This window comes from Biomphalaria glabrata, chromosome 3 (assembly GCF_947242115.1).
Source record: "Biomphalaria glabrata chromosome 3, xgBioGlab47.1, whole genome shotgun sequence".
Taxonomy (NCBI): Eukaryota; Metazoa; Mollusca; class Gastropoda; family Planorbidae; genus Biomphalaria; species Biomphalaria glabrata.
In genome coordinates, this window is record NC_074713.1 from 25191399 (window position 1) to 25217424 (window position 26026).

The 26026-nt window shown below is 32.1% G+C and overlaps 1 protein-coding gene and 2 long non-coding RNA genes across 3 annotated transcripts; 1 reads left to right on the plus strand and 2 right to left on the minus strand.

Annotated features, from left to right (window-relative positions):
* Positions 1-231: 231 nt before the first annotated feature.
* Positions 232-16015, plus strand: LOC106073378 (uncharacterized). Its single transcript, XR_008776994.1, has 3 exons — positions 232-442; positions 13968-14013; positions 15952-16015. It is a non-coding gene; the product is annotated as an uncharacterized LOC106073378 (long non-coding RNA).
* On the minus strand, positions 3147-11139 carry LOC129925202 (uncharacterized). The gene is made up of 2 exons (XR_008776993.1): positions 8935-11139; positions 3147-3636 (listed from the first exon to the last, which is right to left on the minus strand). It is a non-coding gene; the product is annotated as an uncharacterized LOC129925202 (long non-coding RNA).
* Positions 16016-18959: 2944 nt separating the features above from the next.
* Positions 18960-24558, minus strand: LOC106073381 (5'-3' exonuclease PLD3-like). Its single transcript, XM_013233915.2, has 10 exons — positions 24055-24558; positions 23685-23868; positions 23148-23253; positions 22571-22704; positions 22281-22349; positions 21861-21995; positions 21053-21192; positions 20041-20209; positions 19633-19735; positions 18960-19309 (listed from the first exon to the last, which is right to left on the minus strand). Exons 1-10 carry the CDS (start codon positions 24189-24191, stop codon positions 19161-19163), a joined length of 1326 nt encoding a protein of 441 aa, XP_013089369.2. The 5' UTR covers positions 24192-24558; the 3' UTR covers positions 18960-19160.
* Positions 24559-26026: the final 1468 nt, after the last annotated feature.

The following is a 26026-nucleotide window of genomic DNA, read 5'->3' on the forward strand; positions in this document are numbered from 1 at the left end:
AAAACAGATTTATTTGTGTATTGATCTTGTTCGAAAAAAATCAGAGAATAAATCTAGATTTAGACTAGATCTATATATAATGTATAGATCTAGATATATCTATATTAGTCTATAAATTTGAAATTTATTTTTTAAAAGTTTATTTAGAATTTAGATCTAGCTAGTTCTAGATCTATAAAGGTCTAGATCTAAATCTATATTTTGAAAGGTCAGCGCTCCAGAATAGTGGACTAGAAATATACTTTTTGTTACACTCGAAATCTGTTCAAGATTTCCGGTTTCGTTTTCACTACTAGATCTAGTTCATCACTAGAGTTCTTGTTCTTGAAAAGTGTTGTTTTGTTTATTACTTTGTAACTTGTCTTTAGCTTCTCCTAGTCCTAGTCTAGATCTAGAGTATATCTAGATTATTCTAGATCTACAAGAGATTTCAAATGATAAGGTTAGAATATAATATTATGATTCTTAAAAGAATACTTAAATACTAGTCACTAGTCTTAGATCTAGCTAGATTCTAGATCTATTGTCATTGTCACATTCATTGTGATAAAACTTCCGATCGAAGGCCCATATTTATGATTTTCTTTGACTTTGTTGTCAACTTTTGGAGAATGTTAGTTTTGTTACCCAAGTTAACCGATTTATTTTAGGTACGCTACTTTAATTAACTTCTATAATATAAAATAATAAAGAAGAAAGTAAAGCGTATCTATGTACGTTTGACCAATCTTGATAAAACTTAGCATAAAAATTATTTATGACTTATGATAAAAAATGTTCCTATTCCTTGGCCTAAATAATGGACCGCATTCACCAATCGCTCTATCTCTTCTATAGTCTATACAAATTATGTAATACACAATGGCTATCACATGACAGTTTTTTTTAAATTGTTTTATCAATATTATAACTACATTACCCATTTTACTATTCTATTATGATTCATCATCACTCCTTTGAGTTCCTCATGGAACATCTAATAGGGCCTCGACAAAAACATGCCACTCTCCACGGTCTCTTGCTAGCTTTTTGATGGTGTCCCAGCTCTTCCCGGTCTTCTCTGCTTCTTCGAGTACATTGCGTCGCCATGTTCTTTTTGGTCTTCCTCTGCGTCTTGTTCCCTGGGGGTTCCACTCTAAGGCCTGCCTAGCTCTGTTGCTGGTATCTTTTCTAAGAGTGTGACCAATCCATCTCCACTTTTTCTCTAAGATCTGCACTGCTATGTTTTTCTGTCCACTCATCTCCTACAGTTTGGTGTTTTCTACTTTGTCATACCATATTATGATTAATTATGGAATTTTTAGTAGCCCTAAAACGAACTTAAGATCCTCAAAAAAAAGTTTCCCAACTCTATGAAAGTATTACTATTTCATGGATTTAAAGTCATATAGCCATGTTACATGTTTACATGAGACAAGATTGAAAGGATATATAGATTCTAGATCTAATTTTAAGAACTACACTTTGCAAAGATAGTTTTTTTACTTTGACACATGAAAATACAAAATATAGTCAATTGATTTCATTATTTAATTAAATTAGCCTTCAAATTTGTCTTTCAAAAGCATTTTTTTTACATAAATTAGTTCCTTATATCTGCGAATCTAGATGTCCTGACGTACTTTAGATCCCATTCATTGCAAAGCTTCTTTTAATAGAGAAGACAGAAAGGTCATGCATGCACAAGGCGAAGGCTCCATGCACGCATAGAAAGAAAATCTATCGAAGCCTAAATCTAACTCTAGATCTAACTATTCTAACTCTAGATCTATAGTAGATTCTTATATTAGGCACACTGTATTCGAGAACTAGGTCAAATTTTTATTTTATTTTTTTATTTGGTGACGGTTTAACTTACAAAAAAAACTGAAAGCAGATTCTTATTCTGCTACTGAAGGACTATAAAAATAGCTGTGTTTCTTTGAATTACCACTCATAGTCAAGATTTTATTTTAAAATAAACCAGGTCACTTCATGCTCCTATAATAAACGCAGTTTTTGTGCTTTCTCCTTTAGCGCACATCGAGCACCGTTAAGAAACACCACTATGTTATTGCTAATAAATTATATCTGTGTTAATTAAAAATTATTTAGATTGTATTAAAAGAAGTAGATTCACTTCTGCAATATGTATTTATAGTATATTGCCTCTCTCTCTCTCTAGATATATGTATATATATATATATATCTATATATATATATATATATATATATATATATATATATATATATATATATATATATATATATATATATATATATATGCCTACCTATATAATCTATGTGTAGAAACAGAAATAAATCTATATAATTATAGATCTATAAATTAATTATTATAATTTAATAAACATGATATTTTCAACTTGGCTACATGTATTCTCTGTCTCTTTCTTTTAATTCCCATCCAAGGACCCTCTTCTTTTCATAATTTGGATGTTCGTTTTGTTACACCTTAACATCCCCTCCCTCCCATAGATGCTTATAATTCTTTTCATGACTCTCTCCCCCTTCCCTCCACTGCCTGTTGGATAGTTTGTGACACTACAAGCTTAGTGTATACCTCTCCTCACCACCAGCACTCGCCTGGCGTGATCACCTGCAGTGGGCATGGTCTCTGGCTTCAAATTAGCAGCCCGCACTTTTTCTTTCATTCATAATAAAAAAATTATATATTCTAGATATCTCGATCTAGGTCACATTTATTTATTGAAAAAAATCATAGATTTATTAATCCCAATAATATTTCTTATTACGATTTTGCCTTGTGCACTATAGGAGAATGTGTTTAATTCATAATTATTCATTGAAACACCTCCTTTTTTAATTTTATTTAACAGCTAACAGTATGAATATGATTAGAATGTCTTTCTAAAGATGTTTGGAAGTTTATTTTGATAGATCCACCAGCCTACGATCAAACAGGCTCATAATATAGCCTTCATCCCTTATATGGGTATGAATTGCCGGGGGAGGTTAAAACAATAGCTTTTGTGATGTTGCTAGTTCAGGCTGTCTTGAAGTCAACCAATTACTCTGCAATCGTTTGGGTGTAATTGTTCGGGTGTATTACGTGTAGTTGACCAACAACACAAACAAGAACTGGCACATCAATTGTAACAGGTGAAGAGATGTAGTCAACGATGATGAACAAGTTAATATATATTTATTATGATAAAAGGCCACAGTAGAAGTCTCTGTCACTAAACACGTCGTTACCCTGGAGTGTTCTATCGCTAACTGATTTTCCGGTCTCTAACCCAACATATCCCAAACGTCACTAGTCCCGTTCAATATGCGTCTACTATGGTGCGTCGCTAAATAACTAAAATAACTAACCTATATAAATAAGGTGTCTAACAGATTCCTCCCCCCCTTGAAAAAAAAAAATATGTCAATATTTTTCCACTACTGTCAAGTCTTACAAGGACATTTTCAATTTAAGGGGAAGACCACAAACATAAAATCTTGACATCTTCATCTTGACATCTTCATCTTGACAGTTCCTCATATTCAATGTTCATAACAGTTCATAACATTCCAAAATCATCTTCATTGGTACACCGTTCATCATGGAGGAAAATGTGGCATCTTATGGGCATGTCCTACACATCTCAAATGTTCTTCACTGGCAGTAATCTGATAAAATACAATATTTCAAAAAACAATTACAAACTTTATTTACACATTCAATACATTTTTTTCTTACCACCCTTTTATACGCTTTTGTCCATTTTTCTTTTATACTCACCCTTTTCCATAGAACTAACTTTCGTCAATGATATATGAAATGATTCACACAAAAAAAATATCCATACTTACTTTTAAATGCTTAACATCAAATTTACTTATCTCCCTTTTCCATAACATATAAATGGTGTCAATATATTAATATATTTTACATACTCAATATAATCATAGTTTATTTACAAAATTATTTCACTTCAATGTCATTCTAGACAATAGATCAGCTACAATATTCACAGATCCACTAATAGCTTTCACTTCAAATTTATACTCCTGTAGTGCTAAGAACCATCTATAAACACGACTGTTTTTCATGCTCTTTTGCTGTATATACTGAATAGGTTTATGATCAGTTAATAATATGAATTTCCTTCCTATTAAATAGCTCTCTAGCTTAGTAATTACCCATATTACAGCTAAGGCTTCTCTTTCAATGACACTATATTTTTTCTCTGCCTCTGACAATTTTCTGCTTACATATAATATAGGATGTAAGTTATCATAGTTCTGCATTAAACAACCACCAATAGCATTACCAGATGCATCAGTTGTGACATAAAATATTTTGTCTTTATCAGGTAGTCTTAATATTAGTTCATGACTAAAAACATCTTTAATTCTGTCAATAGCTTTCACACATTCCTCATTACAAACTACTTTTTGAGGTTTTCCTTTTTTAAGTAAGTCATTTAGTGGATTCACTATTTCTGCTAAGTTTTTTATAAACTTTCTGTAATAATTTACTATTCCCAATATACTTTTAATTTGTCTTTTTGTTGTAGGTATTTCAATATTAAGTACTTTCTTTATGTTATCTTCAATAGGGCTAATCATGTTGTTATTTATTTTATGTCCTAAGAAAATTATTTCCTCCAATCCTATTTCTACTTTTTCTGCTTGAATTGTAAGTCCACTTTCTTTTATTATTTTGAATACTTCTTTTACATCTACCAAATGTTCCTCCCAACTATTATTAAAAATACATATGTCATCTAAATAGCAAATAACATTTTCTTTGTTTCCAATTATCATGTTCATCATTCTATTAAATGTGGCAGGTGCATTTACTAATCCAAAACTCATATAATTCCATTGAAAAATACCATATGGTGTTACAAATGCTGTGTAAGGTTTTGCATTTTCTGTTAAAGGTATTTGCCAATAACCTTTAGTTAAATCTAATTTAGTAAAAAATTTTGCTCCATTTAATTTATGTAAAATATCCTCTATATTTGGCATTGGATATGGGTCAAATTCTGTGATGTTGTTAAGTTTCCTATAATCAATACATAACCTTATATCTCCATTCTTCTTTTTGGCTATCACAATTGGTGAAGCATAAGGAGATGTTGATGGTTCAATTATACCTGATTCTAGTAAATTGTCTATTTCTTTCTTTACTTTGTCTTGTAAATGTAGCGGTATTCTATATGGCTTAAGCTTGATAGGTTTTGTGTCTGTTACTTTAATGTCATGTTTAATAATATTAGTTTTTCCTGGTATGCTGGAAAAAATTTCTTTGTATTCCTGTATTATTTTAGTTATATCTTTTGACTTTTCCTTAGTTAAATTATTAAGATTAATCTTTTGCCAAGTTTGATTCTCTTTTGTTTCTATTACAGGTATTTCCTTAATATCATTTTCATTATGATTTTCATTTGTTATTATCATCAAGCATTCTTCTCTTTCTGAAAATTTATTTTCTATTTCCTCCTGAATGTTTTGTATCAACTCATCTTCTCTATCATGATATAGTTTCAAATTATTTATGTGATATGTTTTAACTTTCCCATTTATTTCAATTTGATAATTGACATCACTAATTTGTTTTATCACCTTAAATGGACCTTTCCATTGTTTACCAATTTTATTTTTCAGGTCATTTATCAATATTAATACATTGTTTCCTACTTCTAGTGTTTTCAATTGTCTTTTCTTATTTAGATTCTCATGAGCACTTTGTTTGTACTTCTTATTGTTGTTATATGCTTGAGTCCATATTTCTTTCAATTCTGTTGTGATTGTTGTTTCACTGTCATTATTTAATTTATTCTCATTGTCTATTAGATTTTCTTTAAAAACATCTAATTCATCTCTGGGTTTTCTTCCATGTATTATTTCATATGGTGAAAATTGTGTTGCTTCATGGATGTTGTTTCTATGAGCAAATAGTACATAGTTAATGTAATGATCCCACTTGTTCTGATTATTCTGAATTATCTTTGTTAGTGATCTTTTTAATGATCCACCATATCGTTCACATAAACCGTTACTCTCCGGGTGGTAAACCGAAGAGTATATGTGCTGTATATTGTATTGTTTAGTCCATTTCTTAAATTGTTCTGACTTAAACTGAGATCCCTGATCACTCAATATAATTTTAGGTATACCATGTCTTGTAATTACTTTTTGAGTTATGGCATTAATGATATTTTCTGCACTTGTATTTGATAATGGGATTGCCTCTGGGTATCTACTAAACATGTCTATTACTGTTAGAATGTATTTGTTATTATTTTCAGTTTGAATTAAAGGACCTATTAAATCAATAGATACTTTCTGAAATGGTGCCGTAGGTTCATCCATTTCTTGAATAGGTGCTTTATTCACTAGGCTTTTGTTAGATCTCTTTTGACATATGTCACATGAGTTTATGTATTTGTTGATTGTTGCTTTCATTTTGGGCCAAAATACTTGTTTTGACAAGTTCCTATAACATTTCTTTACTCCCCTATGTGCTGCTAAATTATTATCATGTGTCATGATTAAAACATCTTTCCAATATTTCTGTGGTAAGACAAGTTGTTTTATTTTCTTGTTATCATTACTTGTTTGTCTAAACAATATTTTATTCTCTATACAAAATTTCTCCATTGGATTATTATTGTTTTTATCTGATATTCTTGAATAAATTTTCCCAATAATATTGTCATTCATTTGTTCTAATGCAAATGTGGGTGTTGTTTCTTTTTCACTTTGAGATATTTGTGTTTCCAGACTATTTTGTGTTTCATTTTCTATCTCACTTTCCTTAACATCTGTATTTTCTATTTGTATTACATTACTGGTTTCTTTTTCTTCATCCTTACTTATTACATTTATTGTATTTTCCTGTTTCTCATCTTGTTTATCCATTGATCTTATTATTACCATACTTGTTATATTTTGTGTTTCTATGTTTCCATGATTTTGTCTTATGTTTTTGTATTTGTTTTGCCAGTCTTCTAATTCTTTTCTTGAACATTCTTTAACTCCTTTTATGTTTCCTACTAACATATCATATCTCATTTCTGGTATTGCAATGCCATCACAATAACCAGTGAAAAATGGAGTTTCAATGTACACCCTTATAGCTTTAAATTCCCTTACAGTGCCATCTGCTAATTCTACTTTCTTAGTAAACCCTTTATACCAATGAGGTTTGACAAATTTAGTTTTTACTGCCAAAGTGTTACAACCTGAATCCCTGATTAATTCCACCGGAATTCTATCTACAAACCCTGGGTACACTGCAAAATTGTTCCTATTTCCTTCCATGAAATATATCCTATCTGTACCTTTATTTTTGTATTCCCTACTGTAACTCCTATTTCTATAATTTCCCCTGTCATTCCTATCTCTACTCCTATATCTACTGTTATTTTGTTCATTGTATCTATTTCTACTTCCAGATCTACTATTCCCTCTTCTACAGTTAGCTGCTATATGACCTTTTCCTTGACATTTAAAACAGGTTATTTCACTATATTTTCTATTTCCACTATTTGATCTGTTTCTATTTCTACTTCTATCAACATTTTCTTTGGTGTATCCTATTAAATCTACTTTGCTCTTATCTCTATCAGAAAATGGTTTATTTGGATATGCATTTTTGTATACTCTCATTATCTCTGTTATTTCATCTATAGTTTTTGGGTTTCTTTCTCTAATAAAAGATTGTAATTGAGGATCACATTTATTTACAAAGTTGTCCACTAAAATAAAATTTTTTAATCCCTCATAAGAGTTATTCACTTTTTCTAATTTTACCCACTTATTGAAAAAATCCTTTTCCATATTAATGGTAGTTTGGGGTTCTATTCCTAATGATGGTATATTGTCAAAGTATTTCTTTCTAAAAGTTGTAGCATTATGACCATAGGCATTTAATAATTCTCTTTTTAAAACCTGATAGCTATCATCAATATGATGGTCATGATTTTGGCATATTGTTAGAGCTTGACCATGAACAAAGTCTATCAGTATTTCAGACCACTCTTCTTCAGGCATATTAAATGTAGACATTTTTGCCTCATATCTTTTCAGGAAATCACCAATGTCATCCTTCTGTTCATCAAAACTTTGTATTTTTCTCTTTAGCCATGTTTGTGAATTAGGGTTGTCTCTTTGAGTGGTATAATTATTTGAGTTATTTGTGTTATTTCCTTGTTCAGTTTGGGCTCTGGCTTGTGCTGCATCCAATCTCATCTTCTCCATTTTAGCTTCATGTTCTCGGTCCTCTTTTTGCTTCTCATATTCTTCCTTTCTGATCCTATCTTGTCTCTCTATCTCTTGTCTTTGACGTTCTTCTTGTCTTTCTATCTCTTGTCTTTGACGTTCCGTTTCTTCCTTCACCACTTGCTGTACATAAGCTGCTAAGTCCTTTCCTTTTAACTCCATGGCCTTTCCATCCTGCATAGCTGTTTCCTTAACCTCCTTAAGGTCCACATATGATGATGTAGCCATTGTGTTTTATATTTTATATATATTTTTACTTGGCCTATATTAGTTATGGCTATACTTTAAACTTATTTTATATTTAAGTTTTTCCACACTTTTATACAAATTTTAAATGGTATGTCTCTATCTATAGATTTAGTAAATGTATAAATCTAGTCTGAGTTATTATGGTTATATTCAAATCTGTATATTGGATCTAGTATCACACAAATTTAAATCCAGTATATTATAGTATGTATAATATTACCATTTAGATCTAGTTATCAAGAGCACTATGACTATTAGATCTAGTATGACCAACTATGATCAATTTTAAAATCTGGTATGACTGAAATGTCTAGAGTAAATTCAAAGACTGTCTAGAGTCTAGATCTAGAGTAGATTATGGTTCTATTTAACCATATAAAACAGATACGTTCATAAAATGTCAAATATATCTTCAACAAGATATATATATCTAGAATGTACTACCTTCATTCATCTTCAACTTAATAATATTTCAAAGTAGAGTCTAGATAATTAAATTGTACCAAAGAGATGTACAAAATTTGCAGATCTATATTTAGCCAGACGACAGTGTTTGACTACATAGCCAGTTTCGGCATTATTCTCATGGCAAAATCATAATTGATTTTAACCGCTCAAACTAAAATTATTTTAGTCTGATTCACAGTAAAAGAATCCTACCCGCACTTTCTATCATTAAGTGAAAAAAAAAAAAATACAGATCTAATTAAATTAATAAAAATAAATAATTTAAAATAATATAAACAAATGAAATAATTAAATGAGACTATCACTATGGGTTGGGATGTGACAATATGGCACACAATGATAACGTCACGAAGTAACCAGGCAACAACGGATATGACGTTTACACAAACAAAACAAATTACAATCCTAAACGTATAATATAGCTTTTCATCTAAATTACGTCTTCTACCCCGACGGGTTTTAAGGCGCACCACCTGATTTTACTCAGGCTAACGTACCAAATTTAGACAAAATCTATTTCTAAGGGCAATCTAAACATATACTAATAAGAAAAATGGCACTTAGCTTTTGATAAGAAAGATCCCTTTGTTCGGACTCCCGAATATGCTAGATCACAACAAATTCCACTGCCTCTCTTCCAGTTCTGACTCTGTTCTCCGGTGCTACCAGTATCCCACGTAATGCCACAGATGTCCTGATATGCCACAGCAAAATGTTCCAGTTTCTTTGACGACTGTTGATGACTGTATGTGTAGTTCCGACGACCTTGTGTACACAGTTACTGACGAATAAGTTAACGGTTCTTCTGGCGATGACTTGACTTGTGTAGATGACTACTGACAAATAACAGTCTCTTGACGGCAACTTGATCTGGACGACTGACGAATAACGAATTTCTTGACGATGACTTGATCTGGGCTGACGAATAACGACTTTCTTGACGATGACTTGATCTGGGCTGACGAATAACGACTTTCTTGACGATGACTTGATCTGGGCTGACGAATAACGGTTCTCTAAAATAGTTCACTGCCTCTGCTGCTACTCTGGTAGTACGACGAAGTTTGCTGTTGTACTCTGCTTCACTAGACCAACTGTCCAATGTAGACTAGGTGAAACCAAGGTCACCTCCGACGACGTTCCGTTAGACGATTAACGGTTTTCAACGAAATTAAGTGGATGTAGCTGTTTCCACAACTTCACTGCTAACAAGTCTAGATATGGTCTAGACCGACGAATACTAGATATATCAATGTTCAGTACTGATAAAGATTACTTCACTAACCTTCCAAAGGTTAAACACAGTGACCGTTATAAACGTGGCAAGCAACCGGTTCAATGAGCAAACTGCTCCACAAGAATCTCTCCAAGGGTAAGACGACAGAGCGATTTCGATTTAGTTAGCTACCAAACTTGTAGTACTCACAATACTTCTGACAGCGGGCAAACTGTCCTTCTCGAAACTGACGAGGTAAAACTTGATACTCAATGTGGCTCCTACGACGAAGAAAAAAATATGTCCAACAGGTTCACTAACGATCTCTCACCCGTTATGAATGAACGGTTTCTCTGGTTGTAGGTCGGTTCAGCATATGAAGATCAGGCGTTGCGATGATTACGGTCCTGACGAAGGTCACCCTGAGTTAACGGCTCGTTGAACGTGCGATCAAACAGACGACGACTGTATGTAGATCTAGAACAAAGTCACCCTGCGATACTGCTGTGTTCAGCCGTACTCCGATGAAATCTTATATCTTCGAGTGCACGACCCTCACCTGAGTAAACGTTCTGCTTCGGGGTCGCCACTGTGATGTTGCTAGTTCAGGCTGTCTTGAAGTCAACCAATTACTCTGCAATCGTTTGGGTGTAATTGTTCGGGTGTATTACGTGTAGTTGACCAACAACACAAACAAGAACTGGCACATCAATTGTAACAGGTGAAGAGATGTAGTCAACGATGATGAACAAGTTAATATATATTTATTATGATAAAAGGCCACAGTAGAAGTCTCTGTCACTAAACACGTCGTTACCCTGGAGTGTTCTATCGCTAACTGATTTTCCGGTCTCTAACCCAACATATCCCAAACGTCACTAGTCCCGTTCAATATGCGTCTACTATGGTGCGTCGCTAAATAACTAAAATAACTAACCTATATAAATAAGGTGTCTAACACTTTACATACTTGGTTACCGAGAATCTAAAAAACTGCCATCTGCTTTGGAAAAGCAGAACAAAAATACAGGAACTTATCTAAAATTGGACATGCACTGTCCCGAAACGTCGTTTTTAGCTCCAAACATAAAAACAAATTAATTATAAACAAAAAAAGCGACGTGTTTCTTAAAGGAGAATTCGATGAGCTGTGCCTAATATAAGAAGCTACTATAATTCTAAGACGATAGATCTACTTTTTACTTTAACACATGAACATACAAAATAAAGTCCATTCATTTCATATTTTAATCAAATTAACCTTCAAATTTTGTGTTTCTAAAGCATTTTTACATAGTTTACATACATTCGTTCACTATAGCTACTAAATACATTTTAATAGTCCCATTCATGTGTCGCGCGCACCTAACATGCGCTATGTAAACACACTATGATTGGACAGGCTACATCAGGCTCTATATGGGGGATATTAAATATACTAACATACAATAATTAATAAGCTTCTTGAGCCCTTGAATTCACTCTTACAATAGTAGATGTACATCTATTATAATATTATCTAGACTCTAGAACTAGATCTAAATATATGTAGGCCTACTGTGACAAGTCAAAAACTCGCTGTCAGAGTCACTCAAATTTATCACAGCATTAATTATTATTTATCTTTATTTATTTATTTTATTTTAATTATTTCCCCACCCTACCCCCAAATTCTTCACCCGCACCACCTTTTCCGCTCCAGGCTAGACTTAGTTGACCACATTGGAGATAGCTAGGCCACATCTTTCGATTTATCTGCCCTTGATCGGGGAAAGATAATCACACTATCTCTTTTGTCTTATCCGCCGGATGTCTGACTGATGGACGCAGTTGACACCACCTTGAGGGGAATGCGAGTCAGTCTTTCTTTCTTCCCGCCTCTCTCCCACGACTCTCTTTGATCTAGGAGATCACGAGGACCAACACACCAATTGATCTTTCCAATGTGCGAATCCCACCTCGAGTCAAATTCACCCACGTGTAAGATAATGCTGAGCCTAGGACATTTCCTGTTTCCGCCCGCATTTTCCAGGCCTATATAAAGTAGATCCAAATAAAGCCAGACTCTCTTTCATTTCTCATTCTATCGCTGAGCAATCGAGTCTGGACTACTTCATTTATTCTCCCTCCTAGAGGTGGTAAGCCGAACTTAATCACAAGTTCCATCTTTATTACTTTGTGAATATTCCTCATTGGATACTATCATGTGTATTTTAGTATCTCATTTATATTTAATTAGTGCATTGTGTATTTCTCACTGGCGTAAGTAGAAAACATAAACATGTCCTATGTATTTATTTATGTATTGCATTAATCTATTAATGCTACGTTGCTCAATTGATCATTGATGCAACCATGTATATATTGGTACATCCATTTTATTTCCTTTATCTCGGTCGACCGCCTTGATAATTTTACTAGCGCACTAATCCTGCGTCTAGAAAAGAGTTATGAATTATCTCCCCTTTACTCATTTTACTCTAATGAGAGTTGCGCCGCTTGAACGGACACCCTCTCCATTCAAGCGCGCTCCATTGTTCTCGACCCACAGTCATATGTAAACAAACCGTCTTGGTCGCTGACCACCGCCCAATTTACCCCCCCCCCCCTTCTCTTTCTCTATCCACCGGTGTTGTTTATTTGAGATTATTATTTCCCCTTCTATGTACATTTTTATATTATTATTTCCCCTTTTTATGTACGTTTGTATATTGCTACTATCAGCCATCTATTTTTCCAAATCCCATTTGTCATCATCTCCCCTTTTGTGCTCAAAAGCAATTTTACCAATCTGACGAATGCACCTCAGTAGAGGGCATCGATAAGATGTATGAGAGACATGTCCTAACTTGTCTTTACTTATCCGCAGCCTCCCACAGGTGTCTGCCTATTTATTTGCTATCGAGAATCACCTACTGCCTATTTGCCGCTTAGTGTCTACTCGACACTACTCAACTATTTGCCATTTGCTGTTCAGTGTCTACACGACACTACTCAACTCTACTACTTGGCGCTATCGGCATTGCCCGCCTATTCGACAGCCCACCTGTCTTATTAGGTGTGACGTCCCTATGGACTCAGGTCTGTGCGAGACGTCATAGCTACGCCAACCCTCTGCAACTCACTGGACATATCCTGTCAACTACGCTGCCCACGGCAGATCAGCTCTGCCCGCAGTAACCTTGGGCCCACGGTAGCCGGCCACCCGCCCTATTTGCCCACTACAGATATTAGAACTTGGGATTGAGACTCCACAAGAACTATATCTCCGGCGTCCCTCTATCCGCTAGAGCGCCACCTACAGCTGCAGAACCTCAAGCCAGGACACAGCCAGCTGCGACATCAACAGGAAAACCAACTAAGTCAGAGGACAAAGTGACATACTCTCTTATTCGGTGCAAGAGTGATGATTAAATCTAGTAATATTTAGAGATAGATGCAAATCCTCCCCCTTTTTATTCTTATATGTATATTTATGTAAATAAATATTCTTCATTTTTAACTTTTGTATCTATCTTTCATTGCTTGTCTCGTTGCGTGCCTGCTCCCGATACATATGCTGATAGGTTGGTGTGTGATAGCTTTAAAAATAATCATCCCCTAGACATTAAACGCGCCAAACACACGTCACATTTCCCCACCTGTCACACCTACAAGTAAATGTTTTTATTAAAAAAATGGATTTAGGTCGATTAGCTATTTTGATAGCTCCATTCATACTATTTTTACATTCACTCATATGCTTTACTTATAACATTATTATTTTGTTTAATTGTTTCCAAAACATTTTCAGTGACTATATCTACAGGGATACGCAAATTAAGACCTGCGGGCCGTGGGTAATATATGGCTAGTACTTAAGATAAAAATAATTATAATTTATTTATAATTTATACTTATATGATAATATATATATAATATAGATCTAGATTCTAGTATGATATATATAATATATAGTCAATATAGTCATAACACTAATCATAGTCTAGACATCAATGACATGAAGTTGATGAAGACATGATAGATCTACATACTTGTAATGATACTATAACCTATGACTAAATCTACAAGTTAGAGTCTAGATTCTAGCCAGTGTTTCCCAAACTTTTGACAAATGTATCCCCCTTTAGCCCTTTATAATTTTTGTAATTTTAAGACTCCATCTGAAGCTGATTCCAACAATTGTTCTCAATCCACACTTGACATAGCTTCTAGTATGGATGTTGTGTTCATTTTAAATGTAAATTTTAAATTCAATATGACCTGTTTAAATCAATCAAATATTTTTTTTTCCAGTTTATTTGCAAACTGTCCAAATGCTGTGTTTCAAATTTCAGAGTGTTAGCATCAATTGTAGTTGCAGAACTTGTTAAAAACATATGAAGAGAGGGAAACAAGTCTACTTCTCCATTACCAACTCTTTTTTTTTGCCATAAATTTAGTTTTGTGATGGCAGCATTCTCTTTATCTTGATTGTGAAACAATGAATTTTTCTTTGCCTTGTAGCAATAAGCTAAGGCAATTTAAAACAGAGAAAATATCTGCTAAATATGCTAGTCTTCAAAGCCATTTTCAGTCGTGCAAACCATTTCTCAACCCAGTTCTATTAAAAGAAAACATTGAAGCATATGTGTATGTTCAAATGATTGATTTAGAATTTTTCCACGAGATAGCCAATGAACATCAGTATGCAAAAGAAGCTTTGTATGACTGCTTCCCATTTCTTCATATAATTGTGAAAAAAAAGGACGGTTTTTAATGTAGTTAACTATTTTCACACTTTCACCCAGAACTTTCTATAGATCAGTGGGCAGAGAGAGTGACAATATGTGCCCATTCTGACCTTTTTAAATCACACTTATATGGAAACAACATGTTTATTTTAAGATACATAATGAATGACCTTCCACTCCACATGATGAAGCTTTAAAATAATTTTCTATTGCAATTTTTATTGTTACTTCAAAAACTATAAATCTCTTACTATTAAGTATTCAATTAGTTAGCTTATTTTGAACGTATGCCTTGTTTATGACAATTGTCTGATAAATTATTGATGATTATGATATATCGACTATCTGACACTATGACTATGGACTAAGGTATCTAGATCTATGAATCTAGAAGCCAAATAGCTTAATATAGATCTATCTAGATCATCCCACTGGCAATACCTCTGATTTCTAAACTAAATAGAAACTCTAATATCACTGAAAAAGTCTGTTAGTATTACCATGAGGAAGCTTACTTTCTAAATAGCGATGATTAAATAGCCAAAATGTAGACTAGATCTAGATTGCTTTTATTAATATTTTAAATTAGCATAAAGTAAAAAATATATATCATATTTTTATTAAAAGTAGACAAATTTAAAAGAGTCCATACATATATCTGGGGGCATGGTGGCTGAGTGGTTAAGCGCTTGGGTTCTGGTTCTCAGTGAAGACTGGAACTTGGAATTACTGTTTTTTTAGGGCGCCCCTCGGTCTACCCAACTCTAATGGGTACCTGACTTTAGTTTGGGAAAGTAAAGGCGGTTGTTTGTTGTGCTTGCCACATGACACCCTGCTTGTTAACTGTGGGCCAAAGAAACAGATGATCTTAACATCATCTGCTCTATAGATCGCAGGTGTGAAAGGGGAACTTTACTTTATACATATATTTAGAAATTATTGTACATACCTTTCTGATTCAACATAATTATACTTTGTACTATTTTTAGTAAAACTTTTTTTTTTATTTAAAAGTGTTAAACTGTGTAATATTTTTTTTTATAGGTGACTTGTTATTGATGACACTGGAGTAGAAATTTTCATGTTTATAACAGCATCCAATAGCTGTTAATGTGAAAAAATGTGGAACTTGATTTTCAGTGCTGCACGGACTTATGCCCCCTACATAACCTTGCCCATTGCAGCTGTAATAGGAGTAGTTGGTTACAATATAGAGTGGGTGCTACGGAAAGAAAAAAATACACCATTTAAGGCTAAGAGCATACAGGAAGAAAGAATTGAACGTACTCTGAAAGAATTGGAAATGATAGATCCTACAAAAATTGACTCGTTAAAGTCTAAAAAGGATATTCCTAAAACTGTTTTAGGAAGAAATGAAAATATTGGAAGAACTGCATAAAAACTGATGTAAAATTTTTCATGATTACTAATGCTAGTATTTGTTTTTCATTTGAATTAAAAAATTGTATGAAGTTTTTACAGGAGAAAAAAAGTACTTTAAAAAAAATTGGTTGATAGTTGTAGAGGTTGTAATTAGTTTAAAAATGAATTTTTCTTAGGCCATTTACAATATTAACCTCAAAATTTGATAAAATAGTTCAGGCTGTATCTCATAAACTCAGGAAGAAAAACAAAACATAGCCCAAGGATGTTAACACAGATCTTTATAGATTTGAAGTGCTTGTTAATCTGTTATAGATAATTGCTTTCTTTATCATTCATTTAAACACTATTTACTTGATTTTGTTTGTTTGTAATGCATTGAAATGAAATTATGAATAGATTACTTTAAATTTAAACTTTATGAACCAACATTTTATTTATACATGTAAATTTTAATGTTTTAATTTTTTTTGTATGCTAAGATTGATAACAATTAAAATATTTGGCAGTCATATCAATTCAGATTATATATATATATATATACCAGTATTTTCAAGATCATGTTTTAATGCTCATCTGTTTTGATTAGTTTGTAGTATTACTTATGTTTTGTTTTAGTTTACAAAGATAGATTAAATTCAGGTTTTCATGGCATCTATGTTGAAACTGTGACATAATGTGATAACAATAATGACCTATTTATGTGCGTGACTAGATTCCAAGACTATAATGAGGGTAGCTGTGTGGGCTGTAAGAAGTATATTTACCATTTTTACAACATTGATGTATCGTTTATGTGTTAAATGTGTGCCTTACATTCTAGAGATATCGATAACTGTTTCTTTGTGTGTCATTTGAGAGATATCGATAACTGTTTCTTTGTGTGTCATTTGAGAGATATCGATAACTGTTTCTTTGTGTGTCATTTGTGTTTTTTTTTTTATTAAGTATGAAAATGCCTTTTTTACTTTTAACAACTTACATTAGATATTGGCAATTTATCAGAATATAGTTACAATACAGTCTCTAAAGTATTGTTCTTTCTCTTGAAATAATTTTATCCTACAAAGAGAAATTAGGAATCATAGAAACATCAATCATTATGTTCTAGATCAGGCTTTCCCAAAGTGAGGTATCCCATGAGGGTATAGGTAGAGTATGTAAGGGCTACAAGTTGCGCCTAATCAACAATGCTGATTTATAATTTAAGAATACCCATTAATTAGGTTCAGTTTAGTTAATAACCTAACATAGAATGACACTAAGTTTTAGATCCATTTTTAGTGGCTCCCTAAAGGGGAATAGAGGCTATTAGTTTTGTGTGGTCTGTCTGTCCATCCATCCTTTTAGATCTCGTAAACTAGAAAAGATAGTGAAAATCCAATATCATGATATTTTAGTTCTGATGCAACGGCTACTTTTCTGAAAGCAAAAAAATTTAATTTTTAAAATCTGCTATGCAAGCATTTTTTTCTTAAAAATACACCATTTTTAATAGTAACCAACACCAGAGGCTATTTAGTAAGGGAGATGAGTATTTACCTATTTTTAACACACTTATGCAAATGGTTTTAGATTTTTTGTCAAATAAATAATTTTTTATAAGTGGAACATATTTTAAAACAACAATTAATAAATAGTTTTTCATATTTTCGTGTGAACTGCAACAGAACAACAAAACTATAGATCACCTAACTAAAGGGAATTAACTTTTTTTTTTTTTTGGTTTATTTACGGAAAGTTTTTTTTTTCTTGAGGCTTTGAATAAGAGATTGACCCCTTACAAAACAATTAGATAATCATAATATGACATCAGTTAGGCCAGGTTCACATCTAACTTCACTTTCACCTATCCCTTGGTCTGCTGGACCATTGGAGCACCACACAAGATCTGTCAACCTTCTTTCTTCATTCTTCTCTGTCATTTATGTTTGATAGAATTTCATTCTGATATTCTTTCTCAAAATATTGAAACCTCCCTTTTTACCTGCCTGAGTTGACCACGTCAGGGGCCGATTTTAAGTTTGTGTTTCCACACAAACTGTCTTTGTAACCTTGTTTATTTTTATATAAATTTTTACTAACTCAAATCCTGTGTTATTTTCACATTTAAAGAATAAATTCTTTTAAGATCAGGAAATTGATAGGGATGTTACAATTTCCACAGACATGCCCCCTTTTTCAGCAAAAAATATTTTGTTTTAGTTTACCTTAAAAGCCCACAAAAATAAAAACACTAATTTTGATACCTAATTTAAAAGACTTAGAGTTTTTAATATAGCTATAATAATAAAAATCTAAATAAATGTTATTTGTAGTATAATTTTTATTTACATTTTATAAAGAACAGTTATATCTGTTGTTTGTTATTATTTTGTATAAAATAAAATATATTTTGATTGTTATTAAAATAAATCCATTTTCTTTTTGCAAGAGGGGTACTTAGCGTTAGGGAAATTTTAGAATTGGTACACCTATGTCATTTGTTTAGAAAACACTGTTCTAGTTGGTTAAAATAACATTTTAACATTACCTAACCTGTGACCCTCATATTTGGTTACCTCATGTCTCAGTGGGCAAATAGTTATTTAATATTAAAAGTGCAACATTTATTGAAATTAAATAAATCAATTGAACAAAAAACAAGAAAATAAAACAACTCTATAACATGATTTTCTATAACATTTTATTAACATAATAATACACATTTGTTGATGTTAAGAAATAAAATGTAAACAACTAAATATTCTAGTTCAACTTTCTATAAGAAAATTGCAAAGACCAACTAAAATGAAAATCAGTCTGTGTGAAAAAGTAAGTAATGGAACTGGAAATTATTTGACAGATTAACGTACCAGTAAACAGTGTATTCAATAAACATCTCGAGCATAGCTTGAGTTCCAGTCTCTGTTAAAGATGTTGACCAGCTGACTTCTAAGCCCACCATCGTCTGTTTCATGCAGAATGAATCCTACCCCACCTGTGCTGGTGAAATAATCTCCTGACCAGTTTGATGTACCTGTGAATGGGGAAAAATACATGAAATAGCAAGTTAATGATGAACAATATGCTTGCCACTTTTTAATCTAAACATTTTAATTGATTAAATTCAATTTTTAAGTTTGAAAGAACATTACAAAAGACAAATAATAGTCAATCACTAACATAAAGGAAAAACTACCGGTACTTAATAATAAATCATTATTTTTTTAAAATTTTTTTTTTTTACTTTTTAAAAATTTCCTTTGTACAGATCAATGGTTTTGACTGACAAAACTTGATGAGACTCATATTTTTCCATAAGCGCAATTATTTGTTTAATGGTAGCAAAAAGAAGTATACCTATATAAGCATCCTGATCTGTAACCATGTATTTACTATGACCAACTCTAGAAAAAGGAATGTCTCTCTGAATTGCTGTAAAAGCTGGTACGGTAAAGAGTTTCTGAAGAAAAAAAAAAAGATTTAGATTTAAAAAAATATTTTTATTCCAGTAAATTTAACTGAAACCAAAGAAACAAAAAAAAAATAAAAATGAAAGAAATTAAATATGAATCAAAGAGACATTAAAATTTCTAATTTTCTAATTGCTTCAAATTAATAAACAAAGAATTAAATAGCTTCTGAATTTATGCAATTGTAACTGCAGGTAATTAAACCTTCCAATAATAAAGACTAGATAAACAAAAAAAACTACGTAATAATACTTTCATATAATAGTAACTATATAAAATCAAATACAAAACTCACCACTTGAATGTTAACTTTGAGGCTTGTTGCATTTTTCAAAACATTGAGAGAATTTAGAAAAGCATACATGTCTCTTTTAGTGTGTACCCATTTGCTTGCTAGCAGACGCACAACCACCTTCCTGTCTATTACTGCTCTTCTCAGTTCATCATCAATTACTGGCCAGTAACTGTGTAGTTGAGAAGTAGCTAATTACTAAGATACTTCAATCCTTAGGATCAATGCCATTTGTAATAATTAAAAAAAATATTTTTCTCTAATGTAAAATAATAACAATTTTTGATAGACTTAATGTAATCGAAAAAAAAAAGAGACAGTTTGAATCTGCAGCCCTTGTGGGTTAGGTGACCTCACACATCATGTCACACAGAAACTAAAACATGGTGGGTCTGATTTATAACATTAGCCAGAAAATAATCAAAATTATACATTATTGTTACAGACTTTGTAGCAGTTAATCAGTATTTGTATTTTGTAGTGTACCGTAGCAGTTAAATTAAGATTTGTGTATTTTTGTAGTTCCAGATTCGACATTTCAAGTTATTGAAAAACTTCTATAAAATAAATTAACTTTTAATTGTGAAATGGTTTAACATTCTTTCAGATGACCAAAACTAGATGTTGCACCTATGAACATATTTTTTTACAAAATTAAGACAATAATGAGATCAGATTTCAAACTGTTTCCATGCGTCACGTGAATACTGCCTTTTCTATTTTGTTTTATAAATGGTTTTTAAAATGTTTGACTTTTATAAAATATCATACCAGTACTAAATTTTAAAAAAATAAAACAGCCCACTTTCAGAATACCTTATCAATAGCCTTGACACCTATTTTGCACATGACAAAAAAAAGAAAAGAACACAATAATGCTACTAGAAAATGGTGCAATCAGATTCCCAATAACCCTTATAGTTTCAAGATGGAATGTTATAGCCCAAAAAAAATATAGGCCTCTTAAAAAGGATTAGGTAAAAGTTTTTTTTTTTTTTTTTGTAAGCTCACTTACACTTGGGGCATTGAATACACAATCAAAGGCAGGTAATCCATGACAGAGATGTAAACAAACTCTTTAGCAGCTCTTATAACACTGAGAATAGCATCTATGTCTCCTGATCTTCCATCAGCACAGAAAGGAGGTGGGGAGCTCTGGGCAAATGAAACAGTTGTAGATTATAGTTCTAGTATACATAAAGTGTACCACCATATTTTATGTAGAAATCCATAAAAAGACTTTATACACATTTCTACCACTAAAAGAGAATACATAATTCACTATAGAGTAGTCCTTCCTGTCTCCATGGCAAATGTTAGACGACATTCACTATCTAAGGGCTATACAATCAAGTATATATATATATTTATTTTTTAAAATGTTCATTTCTATGAATAAGTATGTGTGTGAAAGACATTACTGACAGTAAATTAGGAGAAACTAAAGAATAAACTTTACCAAAAAGTAGGCCTAATTGAAAAGTGAAAAATATTGAAGAAATAAATTACAGACTGCACTTTGTCTTGATTGTACAATTGTCTCACACACTTTTGTTACAGAACTTTTGAAATATAATTACAGTAATGGAGAAGATGATTCTTTAGCAATGACATGTGATTTGCAGAGATTACCAGAAAGTAAAAATGAGAGATTAAAAAATCTGTCCATCTTATAAAAATACTAATCCATATCTTATTTTGCCCTCAGTTTTTATATGTAAATCTCAGATGTTGCTTCTCTAGCTAGTTCTACCCCTTAGACTTGTTTAACATTAACGTTGCTACCACTGTGTACAATCTGAAATAAAATGTTGTCAACTTACTGATAGGTAAACAAGAGCTTTGGTTTGATTGTAGGTTACTTGGTGAGGATTGCTAGCATTTATATTGGTGCTATATGAAGCCAGTGAACTGTCCAGTAAACCAGGTTGAGATGGATTGCTAAAGTGCCAGTAAACCTGAAAATTAGATAATAGAGAGAAATGTGATAGGTGGCATCTCGTCAAAGTTTTAGACATTGCAAGTTTTTAAGGAAAAATAAGTTAAGATCATTTTCAATTTCACCACCATCATACTGATGTTAAAAAAAAATAAATATATTCTTAGACATACCTGTACTAACTAGAAAACAAAAACCCTCAAACATTGCATACAATTTTAATAAAAATCAATTAACTAATCTTTATCTTTTTTTTTCCCATCCTAAGATAGATGTAAAAGATAAAAGTACTTAGAAGTCTTACATCGAACAGTTTGTCAGCATCTGCTGCTAGTGTAGGACAGTTTTCTATCAGTACACCAAGCTCTTTCACCTGTTAATAAAGATAAAATATTGAAATTCAAATCACATTGAAATTGCAAAATACATATCAGCTAAGTAAAGAAATTGTTTAAATATATTTGTTGTCCTTACTAGCATAAATTGTAGCCTGTTTCTGTTATCTATGTTGATGGATCTCCATATTTTCATAATTTGAATCCTAGTCATTAGTATAGGTCAGGAATGAGGTACAATTATTTTATGGTTTCTGACCTGAGTGTAAGATCTCCAGTCAAAGTTGGCACTGCCAATATAAACATGCAACTTATCAACAATCCACATTTTGGTGTGCAGGACCCCAGCGTGAAGCAGTCTCTGAAAATCTAGGGTCCTCACCTGAGCCCCAGCTATAAATGAGAAAATTAAATACAATGTAAAACAAAAGTTAACTAAATCTGATTATACTTAAAGATTAAATATTAGAGCTTTGTGTAGTTGCTAAATTACATAGACTCTATGCTTGAATCAAGATGAAGACTAACATTATTGTTCTGGCCCTGGGAAAATAAAACGGATAAAAATCACAACAGTTTGGGGAGGTATGAAGACTAGGCATTGTACTGGCTACACAAGTACCTAACTAATAATTGGCCACAAAAAATAAAGAACTTTACTAAGCCCTAACAAGGAAAATCCTTTATTTTTGTAGCAATAATAAATACCTGACACTATTGTAACGTTGATGTTTAAGTAACTATATTTGTTAAATCCAGGTGTCAGAGGGGAGCATATGTTGTATTTAGTAATGTTTCATAGTTAGGATCATTCTCCAAGTCAGTTTCAAATTTACCTAAAGCTAAATTGTCTGTATTGTTGTTGGTCACATTCTGAACAATTTTCACTTCCACTGTTCCATTTAGCACAATAGTTGAAAGCTCAGCATAAATGTCTTCTCCCTTTGGAAACAAAGTAAACAAATGTTTAAAATAGGGAGACATTAACTTGGTATTAGCATACATAGAAGGGTGTAATCAAAAGAGATTGAGTGTTCTGTTGCAGATTTTAAAGCCTCATGTAGTCAAGATTGGGAATGAAGATTATTACTTGTGATATCAATTTTATAAATTTAACAGGTGGAGCATTTGAATGTCTCTTTATAAATCTTAAAAGTCTCAGACTTATCCTGATGGATACACACAGCATTTACTTGACACTGGATTATCTGAACCCATTTAAGTACTAAGTATTTAGAAAAAGTAAAAGCAGCAAGTTTTTGTGCCGGCCAGACAACACCATTATAAACTTTTGAAATAGATGTAGATCTACAATAAAGACTAAAATAACTCCTGTTATGTAAATGTAAGAGAAGATTAACAACACAGAAAACCTCAAAACTACTATAATCATGGACTTCTGTGTCTGTCCCCAGCAATGTCCAGTAGAATGAGGTCAGGTGAATACTTTGAGTGGCTTTAGCTAACAATCTTTTATGTGCACTGTAGGTGGACACATGCAATGGCTGACCAGGTGCAAAAGTAAGATTTTCTGGCATACTTTCAACAACTGTGAATCTGGAAAATGTATACAGTGATTATGCATTCATATTTAAAAACTTAATCTAAAAAACACATTCTTTCATAATTATATAACAAACATAAATGTTACCCAAAAAAAAACAACAACAAAAAACACAGTAAATTCAAATCTATCGTTTCATCACATGGTACCATTCATTTATATAAATAAAAACAACTTACATGCAAGAACTGACACTTTCAGGTGCCTCTGTGGTTATATCTCCATTGTTGTCCAGCTGATGGATCTGAGCCTGGCACACAGAGAGCACACACAGAAGGTTGAAACTTGAGGTCCAAACAAAGATCTTCAACTTCATTTTGTTTTTAAACTTTTTGTAAATACTTATACTTTGAGCAGAGCAGATTTTTAAAAAATTTTATAACTTATCAAAGTAGGCTATAGTTTTCAAAAAGACAATTACTAAGGCTTGTAATATTAAAACAAAGTAGGCCTACATTTATTTAAAAAAAAAAGGAACAAAGAAAAGTAAATTATACTACAAGCTTGCCACCTTATCTAAGTAGCTCATCTCTATTAATATAATGCTGCTAATAGCTTAATTCAATCCTTGCACAAACTATATCTTATCAGCTAATATTAGATCAATATGGTTACTGGTAGATTCATTGATCAGTCTCTTGGAATCAAGGGACAAAACTGTGACCGATATCCCATAAGATTGATGCCAAAAAAGAAAAGATTATTTTCAATGTTGCTAACACAAAACCTTCAATGTTATTTCCCTTAAACTCTCCAATGTATTTTGACTTTTCATGTAATAAAGTAAAGTAGAACTTGCTCATATTATTTTTGAAGACATTGCAATTATTTTTTTAATGGTAAGGCAGAAAAATTGATCTAAATAGCCTTTAGCATGCAAAAAGAATATTTCTTCAAAAAAATATACCAAATCCCCAATTTCCACTCTATAATGGCAACAAGCTAGAAAAAAATGTTTTCAGTCCTAAGTGTGCTCCCAGTTGTGATACATGGAAGTTCAAATTTTAAAGTTAATGTTTTGTTTTTCAATTCTTAAATCCAACATTAAGGTAGTTACAATCTATCTTTTGATTTTCATTCTGCTGTGCTCACCTTACAAATAATTAGTATCGATTTAACCATCCATACTTGTGTGTAAAAAGAAATAAAAGACCCTTGTTCAGTTAGTCACTTTTGGCAAACAGCTGATCTCAAATAAAAACATTTTTTTTTCATCTTAATGACAGTGTCCTAAATTCAACTTCAAAAAAGTACTTAAAACAAAAACTAAGGTTATACAAGGGGAAAAAATGCACTTTTACAGTAACATATCTAAATACTGCAAGATTTAGCTCTACTTACTGTATTAAACAAAATTGATTAATTAACACTGATTAATTAGCTAAGTGGTTAATTTTTTTTTATTGATTCATGTGTTGTCATCAATAATAAATAATTGTGTAAAATTATATCTTGATCTATCTTATCTTATATAATACAGACGTTACTTCAAAAAAGAAGATGGTTACGTCCTACGCGTCATGCATTTAGTCATGCATATTAACCAATGACTTAAATTCTGCCAAGTCACTGGTTTTCCTGGCTAGCTCAGGCAACCCATTCCATGCTCTAATAGCACTAGGGAAGAAGGAGTATTTGTCCTAGCATATGGGACGAGGAATGTGCCTTTATCTTTGTGTCTTTCAGAGTATTTTATTAAATTTTGTTTTTGTATTTGAAGATTATGGTTCAGTGTTTTATGTATGATTGCTACTTTACTTTTGAGCCTTCTGTCTTGAAGGCTTTCTAAATTTAGTGATTTTACTAAAGGTGTTACTCTAGTCAAATGTGAATATTCGTTTGTTATGAATCGCACTGCTCTATTTTGCGTCTGTTCCAGTTTTTTAATGTTTTCTTGAGTTGAGGGGTCCCAAACGGAGGATGCATATTCTATTATTGGCCTAACCAAGGTTAAATAACAATTTAGTTTTATGTTCTTATTTGATTTATAGAAATTTCTTTTAATAAATCCTAATGCTTTGTTTGATTTTTTTTGTAGTTTCATCAATATGTGGATTCCATGATAGTTTTTCATTTATTATAACACCTAGGTATTTTGCGTTTTTAGTCTGTGTTACTGGTTTGCCATGAATAAGATAAGTGGAATTAATT

Excerpts from the sequence above, each read along its gene's own strand:
- LOC106073381 (XM_013233915.2), bottom strand. The coding sequence starts at position 24,191 with ATGAAGTTGAAGATCTTTGTTTGGACCTCAAGTTTCAACCTTCTGTGT. Across the intron at positions 23,254-23,684 it reads ATGATTATAGTAGTTTTGAG|GGAGAAGACATTTATGCTGA; the intron begins GTTTTCTGTGTT and ends TTGTTTCCAAAG. Across the intron at positions 20,210-21,052 it reads GTGTATTCAATGCCCCAAGT|TTACTGGCCAGTAATTGATG; the intron begins GTAAGTGAGCTT and ends TCAACTACACAG.